This window comes from Triturus cristatus, chromosome 9, assembly GCF_964204655.1.
Source record: "Triturus cristatus chromosome 9, aTriCri1.1, whole genome shotgun sequence".
Classification (NCBI taxonomy): Eukaryota; Metazoa; Chordata; class Amphibia; order Caudata; family Salamandridae; genus Triturus; species Triturus cristatus.
Window position 1 is genome coordinate 914,289,316 of NC_140592.1, and position 15,262 is coordinate 914,304,577.

Below are 15,262 nucleotides of genomic sequence, written 5' to 3' on the forward strand. Positions count from 1 at the left end.
CCAATCTGGATCAGAGCATATTCAATAATGGTAGACCATATTGTCTTATTAAAAATATAGAAGGATGAAAAAGGGCCTTCTCTTTTTAGGTCTGTCTGCGGGCATCAGAACTTGAGTCAACAAAACACGCAGAATGAGATTTGGGTCCGCCCCTTTTAGCCGTTGCGTGTTTGCAGTGCCTTTGACATATTTTGGATCAGCCCAGCGAAGTATTGTGCAGATTGGTATTTGAAAAGAAGCCTGTCTCAGAGGGCAATTGCTCTTTGCATCTAGCCAGCGCTCCATGCAGAAGCATCTCTTCATGCAGCCATCACTACATGCTGTGCTCACAGCTACTCTATGTATGGACACAATAGGTACACAAAACAGGGTGGATGCTTGAATGAATCTCAGCCACTGGTAATCCCTCGGGCCGCATCCCAATCCATCATTATTTTACATACCATGTCACCTCAGCTTGGACCCAGCTATATGCAAATCAGTCTTGACTGTGCTCCAGTAGAAACAGTCCAGCCTGAACTGCCAAGGCAGGTCTTACCGGAACCTGAACCAGAACACAAGCAACCCAGGACCGGTTTTACCCTAGTTATAGGCTCATCAGCCGAGTATAGCTTGGTATGGACACAGGACACAAGCTGCCCTTGTCATGATGCCAGTGCTTCATGCTGTGCTTGCAGCTGCTTGTCACACTCCATGCTTAATGCAAGATATGACTCCAGTTTCAGATATCAGGAGCTGCTAATGTCTATTAATATTAGGGTGTCTTCACCTTTTTATTTATTTATAACGTTTTATAAAGCGTGAACTGGACCCATGAGAGTATCGGAGCGCTTTACAAATATTACATCAAAAGAAAAAAGTGAGAACTAGGCACATAGAAATGAGTAGCTAACAGGAGATCGTAAATGTTGTCTGTACTCATTGTAGGTCCGGAGGTATGCAGGAGTTCGTTAGCCATTCTCGCTTAGAGTTCATCGCGGTTCCTGGTTGGTGAGCTGCATATGGTTGGTACCCAACTCACACCAGAACTGGGATGAAGGGATAGTTTTATTCATTAGAAGTAGTTTGACTTCTTTTTTTTAAGTCCGTAGTAGAGGGGTTCATTCTGATTGCTAGGGGCAGGGCGTTCCAGATCCTAGGTGCTAGGCCAGAGAAGGTGTGGTTGTAGGTTTTCTTTTTCTGACATTTTTGCAGTTTAAATAGGAACGTGTTCGTGCTTCTCATAGTTCTGCTACCGCCTGATAATTCCAGTTTATTGGCTAGATACTTTGGTGTGTTGAAGTGCAGGGCTTTGTGTGTGAAGCAGGCACATTTTAGCTGTGATCTTGCCTCCTAAGGGAGCCAGTTCAGCGCCCTTAGATCAGGGGTGATATGGTTGTTCTTTTTGAAGCCGGTGATGAGTCTGGCAGCCAAGTTGAGTGAGGCACTTAGTGGATCCACTCTGGATCTCGGCAAGCCACGTAAGGTTGTGTTCCCATAGTCTATTCTGGGTATCACTAGATCTTGTACTGCTGTTTTTAAGTCGTCGTTGTTGAGGAAGGATTTTGCTTTTCTAAGAATGTTCATATGAAAGTTTGCTCCTCTGGTGGCTGTGCTGATGTGTTCCTGCATGGTGAGATTCTTGTTGAGTGTTATTCCCAGTGATCTTGTGGAATCAATGATGTGTGGTGTGCAGTTGAAGGCTGTTAAGTGTTTGATCCAGTTTTCTATGTCGCCATGTCCTTGTTGTGGGGAGATTAGGAACAAGTCTGTTTTGAGCGCATCTTCTTCCCAAACTTAAGAAAGGTGGTCAGAGCAGAGATAACAACTTTCACCATCATAACTCAGCTCTGGCATTATAGTCCAGCATAAAGCACTGGACTAGCCAATGAGAATACTCAAATTTAGGCACTGAAGATATGCTCTCTATAAAACTGATGTGCTGAAAAGCACAGATGAGTTTTTTTGCCATTGTTCATTTCCACTTTCAACAGAAGAAGTTATTCAAGGGAGAATTCTCTAGTCCTAATTCTATGGTATCTGGAGTTTAAGGACACACAGGGGCTAAGTTTAAATGAGCATCTTGGGACTACTAATAATGGCCTATGTTTCTGCAGTCCTATATCACAAGTACTTGTGTTTGATTCGAGAGACATCTAGTAACAGCTTGTGGTACTGCATCATTGTGAAAGATTATTTAAGGATTGGTTTTTGACTGAAATGAAACTCATAGCAATGCCTTGAGGTACTGCCCTTTTGTGGAACTATTTAGCATACGGTTTGGGTAGCCGGTGTAATGTCTCATGTTTGAAACATTGAATCATCATAACAAAAATTGAAATTGGAAAACTGTATTTCAGACATTGTTTGGTGGAGCCATCACAATTCAAATGAACAGACATGAGTGCAGAAAAGAAAAAAATAGCCCTTGCTTGCTTTATATTGCATGGGAATACATACAATTAAATGTACTACACATTTGCATTGATGTGTACATTCAAGCCAGATAATTAAAAGGTAGCAAACATGAGAATCCATGATGGCACAGAAAATGCAGGTATAAATGTAAAAGGAAATGAAACTGTATTACTTCACTTTAAAGTAATTTTAAAGGTGCTTTATAGTGAATGGGAGCTGTAGCTAAACTCTAAATTACTTCTCCAGTAATTCTGCATCTTTAAACCCAGGTTCCCAGACAATATCACATCTGTTCCCATAGATAAAGTAAACGGTATTGTAAGTGAGAATATGTGAAAATTGTTCCAATTGATTATTAAACGTCTATGAAGCCAAACTTGCCCAGCAGGAGACACTTCAATTCATCCACGAAAAAACAATCTGAAAACTAAGCAACATCTCCACATTGATCTTTAGCAGAGTTGTCAGTACAGTTAAATTTAAAGACGTCTGTCAAGACTAATGCCTCAAATTAACCCGTGTGTCTGTGGTGGACTCCTTCAGCAGACTCAGATGAAGTTGAACCTTGCCTTCCCTGATGTACATGCAAATGGCTACACATGCTCATATTTACTTGACATATTTGGTATTCTTATCCACTGTGCTTTTTGGTTGTGTATCTGCCTTACTTCCATTCACAAGATGAGCTAACCTTTGTATTTACTTATTGATATTAGGCTATACAGCACTTTCAACATAATCCTGTCTTTGATGTAACATGCGATTCTTCGTTTGCTCTTTCTTATTGCTTGGGTGTTTATCCCAACAGGCATTTTAGAAAGATACAGGAGACATGAATGGGTGGGTGATGGCAAAGGTATCAAAAACACTACTATTGACAGGTTCTTTTGGAACTGATCTAATCCAGCACAAATCTTTCATTTGAGCACTTCTGTGTGGTAAAAGTACAATGAAAAAGGATTTTATTAAGGGCATACTGCTTTTATTAAGTTTATTCTCAAGTCCCACAGCGAGAGAGCCCTATTCGCTTGGGAGCAAACAGATTGGTCAAATAGGAAAGTCTGTACTTGACCTCCCTTACAGAGAGAAGGGAGTAACCTGGATATTCAATTAGAAGTGGGCAGGAGTTGAGTTCCTGACACACCAGTAGTATACAACAGGTTCCACAAAAGACACCACCTAGAAGCCACTGGTTGCTGTAGGACCCCTGAGAAAAATGTTCTTTTAATGTATTGCATGATTTGTGCTTTACACAGTTGCTGTTCTGGTTATACGACTACACATTTATGGCATTATATTTAGCAAAAGTAGCACATCATAAAGATTGTTTTCTTCACAAGTAGTGGATTTCTGTGGGTTTTTATGTATTTTGACCAAGAATGTGCTTTGTGCAAATACAGCTCCATTGGCCTTATGGTGGCATGGAGGGGATTCTGCAGCAGAGCCGGCTTTAAGACAATGCAACCGGTGCGGCCGCACTGGGCACTTACCTAAGGGGATGGGGGGTGCTGTGTTTAGCATAATTTAAGATTTAAAATCACCTGCTGTAGAGTTCCTTGGGCGTCCAGCTTTCAGACATCAATAAAAATGTCAAGATAACTCTTGTGATTAATGTTCCTGCTTGAGAGAGAGATCAAAGTTTTGTCTAGTGGCAATTTAGACTTACCATAAAGTAGCCTAGAGGGTTAATATGCCTGCTGTAAAGAACAGGTCTGTATTGCATGTGGAGTTGAGTGGATTAGCAAAGCCAGCCTTTACCAACGCTTTCAAACCAATGAAATGTATGCAAGAGAGGGGCTATAGAGAGATGAGGGGCACTTTTGCAGGGTGATAGTGAGGGAATCCGAGGAGGAGTTCGGGGGGGCGCCAAAAAGATTCTCACCATGCGCCCACCAGCACTAAAGCTGGCCCTGTGCTGCAGCAGGATGTCCTATATCTGCTTCCTTTTCCTCCTGCATGCAACCTCAATCTTATGCTAGTCATTTTGGTTCGGTGCACCTATGTATTTTGCTCAGTGCCTACTGAGAGACGCATGTGGCTATTACGTGCATTTGTCTGCAGGGCTTTTTGCCAACTTGCACGGATTGACCTTCAAGTTTAGCAATGTAGCCTAGAAAAGTGGTGATTGACGTGCTAGTTTGACAGCTGACCCATTCACAGATCTATATAATATCCTTTAGGGGTATCAATTAATTAAACTGAGGTGGGCCACCTGGCATAACGCCATTATGCCAGAAAGAGCACTTCCAATATACTGGCAGAGGCCGGGCCACCAAATTTAAACTGGTTCATCATAATTGTGAAAACCTTTGCCCATGGAAATGTCTCCCACATCCGCGGTGGGAGCCACTATGTAGATAAATAATCTGTGGCAGCAGGGACGCCATACTGTGCCTGACGTCACTTTCTTAAGCTAGCCCCCCAAAGTGGAGGTTCATCCTCAAGTATCACATGTCTAATGCCCACCAGATACTTTGAGTCTTCTTCCAGCTTGTTGAGGGATATTTTAAGAGTTTTTTTGCCTGGGATCGCGATAGTATTAATGGTTTCAGTGGTGGTCCTTAACAAAAAAAAGTCTGTCTGTTGCGCATGACTTCGAAGGGCACTCCCTTAATTGGACAGCATCAGGGTCACACTTCCAACATCAGAGCTTTGGACTCCTCTCGTGTATCTCCATTCTCGAAATGAGAATTTAAATGCAGACGTGGTTGGACTGCACCAATTGTTACCAGATGTCCCATTACTCACCTGTTAATGATGCCCTTAGACATGTACTAAATGAAGTTGTATTCGTATTAATTGAATATATCTCTCAAATGTTACTTGGCTTTATATTTTAAATATATTTTGTCTCTTTCGTTCTAGTTGAAAGAGAAAATATCCAGAAGAGGACGTTCACCAGGTGGATCAATTTACATCTGGAGAAAGTAAGTAACTTCAGTTATTCTCACCCTATTTTATTAATTCACATTATTTCATTAATGCACACCGTATTTTAGCAATTCACATAAAATCTCCTGGTTACTTGTAATGCTGAACAGGAGTCAGTCCATTGAAAAGTTAGTGCAGCTGGTTAGCCAGTGATTATGCCGTGTGCTGCACTTTTGTGCATTTGGGTGTAGCATCTTCAAAAACAAGAGGCTCCAAGATCCCTGTACTAACAAGTGCATTTAAAGCCCAGGGCAATCTTTGAAAAGTAGAAAAAACCCAGAACAAGTTGGAAATGAAGAAAGAAAATCGAAGGACCGAATAACACACATCTCATTGTTCAATCACACAGCCCTCTATTGTATTGCAAGACAACAGCACTCGTGCTTACGAGCTGCAATGTAATTGACTTTTAAATGTACCAGAGATTACAGTGCACAACCCAGACCATCCGATGTGTCCTAAGTATTACACTGGTAACGTTTTATGGGCTGAGCTTGCTGAAAATTTGAGTCAGTACACAACAATATTGTAGGAGTAAACCACAGAGATGTACATTTTGGTGTAAATTGAGGTTTATACAAGGTTTGAGGTGCCAAAGAACAAATGATGGAAGGAATACTGAACAGATCAAACAATCACCCCCACTCACAGTCACAGATCTGGGTTTAATCCACTGTTTCTCTGCTCACCACGCCACCCCAATTTGGACCCAGCCATATGCAAATCATTCTTGACCCTGCTCCTTATTGGAACAGTCCAGCCTGAACTGCCAGTTCAGTTCCTCCCTGGACTGAAAACGTGCATCCTGCAACAAGTTTCGGGGTATCACCCCTCATCAGCTAGGCTAGCTTGAATTCAGTGGCACAGTGAGCACGGGACCCACGTCTGAGCACACCCTTCCATCTTAGGGCGACAAAAGCAAAAAGAACAAATGATGAATGGAATGCTGAACAAATGAAACATTCACCCCCAGACACAGATTTGGGTTTAACCCATCATATGTTTTGCTCACAGCGCCACCGCAGTTTGGACCCAGCCATGTGCAAATCGGTCTTGACCCTGCTCCCCATGGGAAGAGTTCAGCCCGAACTGCCATGCCAGGTCCTCCCTGAACCAGAAACAAGCCTTCTGGGACTGGTTTCTGGAAATCGCTCTTCATCCCAGTCTGACTTGGCTATGGAGTTGCAAAATGAATATTGCTGGGCTGTTTTCGTTTTAGAACAGCCAGTTTCCAAAAGGTCTTATGATCTGTAGAGTGCATGTTGTCAAGCATAGTTCTACTACTGTTGTATGAACGCTTTCTATCTTCATTTGTTTTTTTATAATTCTATTCAAGCAACACATTTGGGAGTTAGGATATCAAAAATCATTTTGTTTTGCCAACATAAATTTATTATTTGGATTTGATAACTATCTAAAAACATTGAGACGGTTTTGAGCAAATCAGCTATAGCAAGTTTTGTGCTTCAAACTATTATAACTATATGTCTGACCAAGGTTGCACATCGCTCCATTGTGTGTATATGGAATTCAAAGGCCGGCCTTATATTTTCATAAAAAATACACTATATAACGTAATTTCTTTAAAATATATTGCTTCACCTTTTGAATTCACTTTTCTCTTGTGAATACGTGTGGCATTAGTGACGTTCCTTGTCTCCTTGTATATATTATCAGCCAATATGTGTTTTGCCCTCTGGACTTTCTCAAGGCTGCGAGTATATCATGGAATAGTTAATCATGCCAATATGACAAGGACTTCAGTATTGTTGTTATTCATATAAAGACTGAACCTCAAGGCATCCTCAATGAAGCTTCTAGCTTTAACTCGTGTCTCTTTCCTTGTAGTAAATCAAAATAAGGGACAGTAGTTGTGTTATGTATTTTCAACACCATGGGCTGCATATGATTTATTCTTTAGATGTGTTATTCTATTGTGCAGTGAGAAGGACCACCCGCTCATCCATGTGAAGAATGGTATATACGGGAGCTTTAGTTTTTTTGGCGGTGCTTTTCCACTGCCTCATTGATGACACCAACAATAATTGATGCCATCAAATGTTTTTTGCCATAGGGCCTCAATACGAGTTGGCTGGAGTAATGGTATCCAGGGCGGTGATGGGGGGTGGGGGGGTTAGGGGAAGGGGAGGAAATACTGTTCTGGACAACTATATGTTTTCTGGGTTTTTCTGGCTGCTTAATGATTGGGTCATCTAATTCTAGACCCTAAAATTTCAGTTCCGGATGACTCCAAGCTCGAAACCATCTGCAGAGCTGTAGGGGCTGCAGAAAGCTGCTATGCCAAGCCCGCTCACCTGCATATTTCAGCACGGGGGAACTGAAGATGCCCTCCCCGCCTCCCAGTTGAAGAGGAAATAATTATTTCCTCCCTCTAGCCCCTACCCCCCTTTCATCCACACTACAAAAAGCCCCCTGAAACATTTGCCACCTTCTCTAAGCAGATGGTAAGTGTTTGCAAGTTCGTACCTGTTATTTGACGAGGATGGGAGAAAAAAATACAAAACTTGGGCCTGGTATTACCGGGCTCACCTGTTATTCTCTATTCTAGTGGCAATAACTCATAATTCCTGTAAACTCTAGGAGAGATACCGGCTGAATCGCCCTGGTGCCTCCATGCCTCCATGGCATTAACAAGGGCTCAGAACGAGGCAGTCGGCAGTGTTTGCCTTTAGAATTATGATCCTTTAGCAAAAACTTAAGAATTTGATGTGTTCTTTGATCATAACTTTAACTTTATTGAATTATCGTTACCACAACTTCCCAATACAAATCATGTAAATCACCTCACAGAGCAGGTTCCGACAAATATTGGCAAAGATCTGTCTTACTGGCTTCTACCACACTGGACTAACTTAGTCAGCCCCCCCTGCCCCTCCCCCCCCAAGCAAGAGGTAGTCGCGACTGCCTGAACATTGGCCAATGATTCCTTTACTCAAGTATCCATCGGCAGATGTGGGTGATGTCAGTAATTTACATCCTGCTTCAAGTTTTTTCGTCACCCACCCCAAGCAAGAGGTAGTCGCGACTGCCTGAACATTGGCCAAGGATTCCTTTACTCAAATATCCATCGGCAGATGTGGGTGATGTCAGTAATTTACATCCTGCTTCAAGTTTTATCGTCTGTTCAAAAGTTATTGAAAGTTTTGCCACCTAGTGCAACTTACACATCATGTCTCTGATAATGACCTTTTTAATGAGTTTCAATAAGCTTCAGACAGGGCAGCAGCACCAAAACAAGCCTGCTTTCAATGGCCACTGATGCCCTTTGCATTCTTGATTCTGCACATTCCTGTCTTGTGGTCCTTCTTGACCCAGCTGCTGCCTTTGATACAGAGGATAATTATCACATGGACATCGATACACTTGTTCTCAAGTAGTTTGTCTCCTAGCTGACAAATCAGTTGAAGATCGTACTTGGTAATTGCTCTTCCACATGTGTCACCTTGACCCAAAACATTGCCCATGGTTCCAAACAACATGCAGTCTGGTTTAAGAATTCAGGAATCTTCTATCATCCATATGCTAACAATATGCATTTATATGTTAAGATTTTTTCCCCTAACAATGTTGTATATCATGCCCAAAGCTTACAAATGCCGCAAGGCTGGATGACCTCACACCACTTGAAACTCAGTCCATCAAAAGACAAGTTTGTCTTTATTTTATCTTTACATTTGACTTTACTTTTCAAATCCTGGATTGACTTATATGTCGTTCTCGGTTTGTAAAACTGCTGTTATTGACAACACATAATGGAATTCATTATCGATAAGACTCAACATTCAATCATAAATTAATGTATTGGTCAAGAGAGAGCTCATCCTTGAACAAGAGCCTTGCCTTGTCCAAACGTGTGGGTTTTGTGTTGTGTTTTGTGTGACTACAGTAACTCTTTTCTGACTGGGCTTCCTAAATCACACGTTCCCCTCTGAAGGCAGCGTTCGATGCAGCAGTGCGCTTAGTCACAGAAACTAAAAAACATAAGACCATATAACCCGACCTTAAGAAACCCTTAATTGCTTTTCTTGTGTGTTATCTCAATCTACAAGATGACTTGTTTCACTAACCAGGTCCTAAACAGGTTCTAAACACATCTGGTCCTCAGGCATTGGTATGTAAGTTGAAACTGTACAGCTAAGATCGCTACTAGTACATAATCCTTTCTCCTTGAACCTCCAGCTTTTAAAGAGGAATGCACAAAGGACAAACCCCTCTTTTTTAAGATTCTAGAATTTCAAATTCATTTAATCTAGCATTGCATATCACCTCCTTCCTGATAACCTTCAAGAAACCTCTTTCTTTCTTCTTTTACAGAGGCACTTCCTTACAGGGCCCAGTTAATGGTGTCTGCTCCTTGTTCTTCATTTTTCTTCAACTCTTCTCCCCATTCTTGTATGACTTTGCGCTCTCTGCTCCCTCTCTTGTAGACAAATGCTCGCATTGCCCAAGGAGGGTCGTCTCCTTTCAGGGATACACCCTTTAGTCGCCAGGTAAGGCCTCAAGGTGGGGAGTGGCCTCCCAGGTACAGCCAATTGCTCCTCTGCCCACCGCAGAGCTATGAAGTCTTTCTGCCACCCTGTGAACGACCAATCTGTCCACACCTATGGGGCAGACAGCCCACTAGACATCTCTGAAAGCTAATTTCATAAAGAGTGGGATTGGGCTAGCCTATCCTGGCATCGGGATACACCACCACCCTTAAAATCCAAACAGGAATTTTTCGCCCTTCAGGTGAGTGATGGGGGTTTACCCCAATCTGCAACCCCAGGGGGAGGGAAGATTTGGGGATTTACCCCAATATGCCCTTCCCATGGAAGTAGAAAGCCCACTGGTCCTCAGGGGTCAGTATTTTAGAATACTTATCAGGCTATACGCCACCCATTGCCCTCCTGATGAGGAAGATTTGACGATTACCCACAGTCCGAATCGTGATAGTCCTGTTTTTCCTGTTATCACCTCAACTCCTACCCCTAGATTGCAGCAGTCTTTCCACCCCCTGGGGTTTTAGAATGAAGGATTTGCCTCCAATATGACTTTCCCAAAGGGGTAGAAAGCACACCAGACACAATGGCCATATTACAGAAAGTGTCCTGCTGCACAATGGGTATCTGTGCCTGCTCCTTGAGCCCCTGAGGCATTTTGGCATTGTAGAGGTGGCTGCAGATGTTTGGTTGGGCCTTCTACAAAATGGATTATGCAGTGTACATCTTATGCAGCATATTCACAGGGGTGCATTTCCTCATTTGCATGGGGGTGTTGGACTATGTGAAGGAGGAAAGGCTTGGCCTTTTAATCTGTGCCTTCTCACAGATGCAGCTGCAGACGCAAAAACCTGTTGCGAGGCCTACTGACTGCACAGCACCTTAGAGGTTGCTCACAGTCAGTGCATCTCCTGAAGACACTCCCTGGGAGGGGGCACTGGGGTCCCAGGGATTCCTCACTTTAAAGAGAGGCTGATCTGCTACTAGAGGAAAGTGAAGCTTTGACTTCATCCCACTGCCCACTTTCCCCACCAATACCCTCTCCTCAGGGCAGACATAAACTGCACTGAGGACAGCTTTTTTATTTATTAATAAGACGCACTGTTCTGGTCCGCACAAGGTGCACATAATTAAGGGTGCACCACAGTTCAAACAGGGACATTGCCTCGATGTATAATGTGGATCCAAGGTACTTAAAAAAGATGGGATGGGAATAGGTTCATCCTGGTATCAGGCAACAACAACCATTCCTAGATGCCTAAAAAGCGTTTCTGCTCCCTCAGGGGCCAAAGGCTGATATACCACGGCCATTGCCAAGTGAGAGGAAATTTGGATTCCTTTGGCATAATCCTGTCACATGTGCTGGCAGAGCGGGTAACCCCCCCCCCCCCGCCCCCCCTCCCCATTCTGCCTCCAACAGTTGTTAGGACCACCATCAGGTGCCCCGGGAGTAGTGTCTGATACACAAAGAGAGGGACGGGGAGCTAAGAAAAGAGGTCCAGTACCCGTGCTCCCAAGGTAATACTTCTTAATCACTAGAGAGTAACTGTTCCTATGAGAAAGTGCTAGCCCATTCAGTAGCATAGAGTATGGGTTAAGAGCAAGAGTAGTTGACTAAACGCCTATCTTCATCAATGAGTAAAGGCTGGATGCAGTGGAAAACCTCCAATTTGGAGAGTAGCCCTTACACACCCGTAAAGGTGTCATGCTTCATCATTGGGCGTTATGCTCCTCATGGGGGTGGTGCTCTGGGAGTAGCCAATGCCAAAACAGGCCAACACCCCACACAATTTTGCGCACCAATCCCAGGTATCTAGTTGCTTTTGGCCCCCTGGGGAAGGATGATAGGAGGTGAACCCTCAAATCCTCCCCTTTAGGGGGTGAGAAGATTGTCTGATGGTGGGACTTTTGTCCAGCGTCAAGATGGCACACCCCACACCCCATTCTGTTTCTTTTTTCCCAGATGGTCTAGTGGAAGTTTTGACCACCGCCCCACCTCCCACCCACTGGGATGGGCAGATTTGTGGTACATACTTCCGAGGGAGGCAGAAAACACAACAGAATACCAAGAAAAAGGTGAGAAAAGAAATGGGGTGAGATCCTGGACCTTGGCATCAGACCCCACGCCTATCCACCAGACCGTATTCTGCTTCCAGGTGGATGCAGAGAGGAGGGATTACCCGTGCTCTGCTAGCCAGCGGTTGAAGCACATAAAAGGTATGGTACTGTGATTCTGAGTGCCATGGGGCAGGTCAGTGAGTGTGGCGGCAGAGTCAAAGACACTGCTAAAAAGGAAAAAATATTCTGTGACTATCTTGTTGATCTTTCACCTTCAGGTAACTACATATAAAATAGCACACCTATCTTAAATGAAAGTTAAACTAATTATTGGGAAAGGCACTCTTTTAAGTAATGAAAGCTCAATTGGCTAATGCAATCACTGCAGATGTCTGTGTGTATACACAGACAGTCACAGAACTGAATCCTGGTTGGTGCAGTGAGGAATAATGTATTGGGTATTTCTAATGCTTAGAGCTTTCTGTCATAGGCTGGGAGATCTCAGTCAATATATGACCGAATTCTAAAATGGTATTACAAACAGTACAAGATAGTCTGACACAAAATGTGTAAAATGATTTAATGTTTAAAATAACATATATATTTAGTAATAAGCAATCAGACTGTTACTAGTGCAAACCTTTTTTATAAATATCCATTAAAATGACCCTTTCCACAACTCAGATGATAATGATAAAACCCTTATATTGCCTCTTAAAAATAATGCTTCAAGTGGCTTAATCAAATAAATGTTTGCTGGCTCCCAAGCAGCCTTTCTATTAGATGACTAAGCAATCACCCTGGTGAGAAGGCTTGTATTTTCTTCTTTAGCTCTGTGTTCCCCACCCACTTGACTGTTCAGCACAGAATACCTCACTTATGCTCGCTTTCAGCTGGAAGCACTTGACGTTTGGTATTAACTGTCCAGGGACAGGTTTTCTTTAACAAAATATATGGGGACTGTATTTGTAAAATATTTTTTTGTAAATTTTAGGTAAATCGTTCCCCATCGATAGTGTCTACTTCAATCTCTGCTGCAAGTCCATCTGTCAAAACTACGCCTGAATAAATCCCAGTTTCTTCTGACTTGCCATGCACTATGGCTGCAGTATTCAGGTCTGGGTCAGCCAGCACTGAGGGACCTCAATTAACTGTGGCCATTTCTTAAACCTAGAGACATAAGGGAATCCAGGGGGGTGTGGCTTTCATAGATCGCAGCATATTTTCTTATACCCATAGTGTCCATTAAATGTCAAAAATATCCCTAGGGGTGGGCGAACTTGCGGAGTTTCACTCTGAGGAATTCCACAGAGTTCCATAAAAACTCTGTAAGATTCTGCCAACAAGTGGAAAATATGCACGTTGCACTGCAATTTAGCACCAATAGTGCTAGGAGCACTGACAAATGAGCAAAAATGGCACCGTGTGGTGTGCAAGAACGTGCAGATATTCGAGTTCATCTTGCTGCTGCTCGAGTAGAAAATCTACTTGAGTGGCAGCAAATCTACTCAAGGAGCAGCCCTCTGACCACAAATGCCCACGTTTGAAAATCAAGCAAGGGGATGCCAAATCTCACTCACCCTTGCATTTCTGGAGCCTCGCGGGAAAATATTCCGCCACGCGGTGATTGGCGGAATTTAGCCAGAGCTCCACGTTACAAGACTAACACTGAATCGCCAAATTCTGCAGACAGGATTAAACTTTCCAACCACCCCTACTTAAAAGCACACAATTCCAATTATCTTTCCACTGTCTTGGCATTAATATTTTGCCCCACAGTAGGCCGGCACCAAGGGAGTCCAATACAAGCAACCCTGGCAAACTGGGTAAGAAAACGTGATGTGATCCAGATAAACCACACTCAAGTCCACCCTCGTATTTAGTTTTCAAACAAGAATAGGGGGGCTTTTTTGGAATCTGGCTGTCACTGGCCCCAAATACTTCAGCTACCCACATCCCCAGAAAGATTACAATTCATTTACAAATCATGATCTCTCTACGTTGCATTTTTGGGCTTTTCCTATCATAGGTGGTAGGCCCACCCACACAATTGGGGTGCTCTTTTTATCAGTCGTAGCGTGGTAATACTAGGTGGAAGTGCTTTTGTCTTTCCTTACAGATTCCAGAACTTTTTCTCTCAGAAATGTTAGGAAATAATGTCATTTTAGCCAAAGTTTGATGTTTGCAGGGCATTCTGGACAAGAAACATTATTGAAATCTGCGCAAATTGCCCCAAATATTGGGATTAAGGGATTAAATAATACATATATCTAAGGCCAGTATGGTGACAGTATTGAAGTCATTGTATTGGTTGTGTTTGAATTATTATCAAAGTATTCATTCTTCATGTATTTGGGAAATTGAATCATTTTTATTTGAAGGACAGGGCAGCCATCTGTTCTGAAATGTAATGACCCATTTCAAACCTCCTATACACCACCAGATATAAGATAGATTTATGGGGGCAGATGTCAGTTCACAGTGGTACTGTGCACACATGCAGTGAGTGCTTGTATTTGGCTTTCAAGTTCCAAGTTTGGTGGTGTTAATTATAACATAACCTCAAAGTTGTGAAGTTTCTAACTGGTATGAACAACATGAGTTATCACCCAACTTAATGATAATCAGCTTATTGACCTACGAATGATGAAAGAGGTATGTTTGCCATACCAACATTTAAACACTTGACTGCATTTAACACACAAATGGACCGCTTACCTTGTCGATCCACCTAGTAGGACATCTGTTGAGGTGATTCAAGTCCAAAATGTTAGGCACAACTTGGCATAGCTGGCAGCCGCTCCATGTGAGATGCCTTTTTGTAGACATCAGTTTTTGGCCAGTAGCACTTCTCGAACTGTGCATCTATGCAACAATATGGGAAAACGAAGGGGTGAGCCCCTTCATGCCAAGTACTGTTGGCTAAGCAATGCCTATGTTGCCACACATGGCATGAATCCACTACACAGCTAGGTCTCCGACATGCACTGGTGAGAAAATCCTCAAATATGAACCTAAACTTCTTCCTACTGCTTTGTAGCAACTGATACTTTTGTTCTAAATGTACTTTCTTTCTTAGGGTTACATATAACATGGTCAATTCAGTGCTTAATTTGTGCCGGTGTTTGCTGGTACACAGCACTTGAAATCTATTTCTAAACACCTGCACTTATTATTTAGAGTCTACCACATGGTAATGATGTCTACCTTATGTTTTTTAGATGAACACTTTAGTAGCATATTAAACGTTTGAATAAACTTTTAAATATATGGTAGAACTAGCACTCCCAGACCTTTCATGGTGATTGAGCTGACCTGGAATAGTCTAAATTGTTACACTTGTAGGAGTGTGGTGTTTAGAATGCTAATGCTGG

At 42.7% G+C, this 15,262-nt stretch overlaps 1 protein-coding gene across 2 annotated transcripts in view; it reads left to right on the forward strand.

The window, feature by feature from the left end:
• CLMN (calmin) overlaps positions 1-15,262 on the forward strand; it is a 479,452-nt gene that overhangs the window by 225,209 nt on the left and 238,981 nt on the right. For both annotated transcript variants that reach the window (XM_085626456.1, XM_085626457.1), the window contains exon 2: positions 5,263-5,324. In XM_085626456.1, coding sequence (XP_085482582.1) covers positions 5,263-5,324 — 62 coding nt within the window. The remainder of the gene's footprint in view (positions 1-5,262; positions 5,325-15,262) is intronic.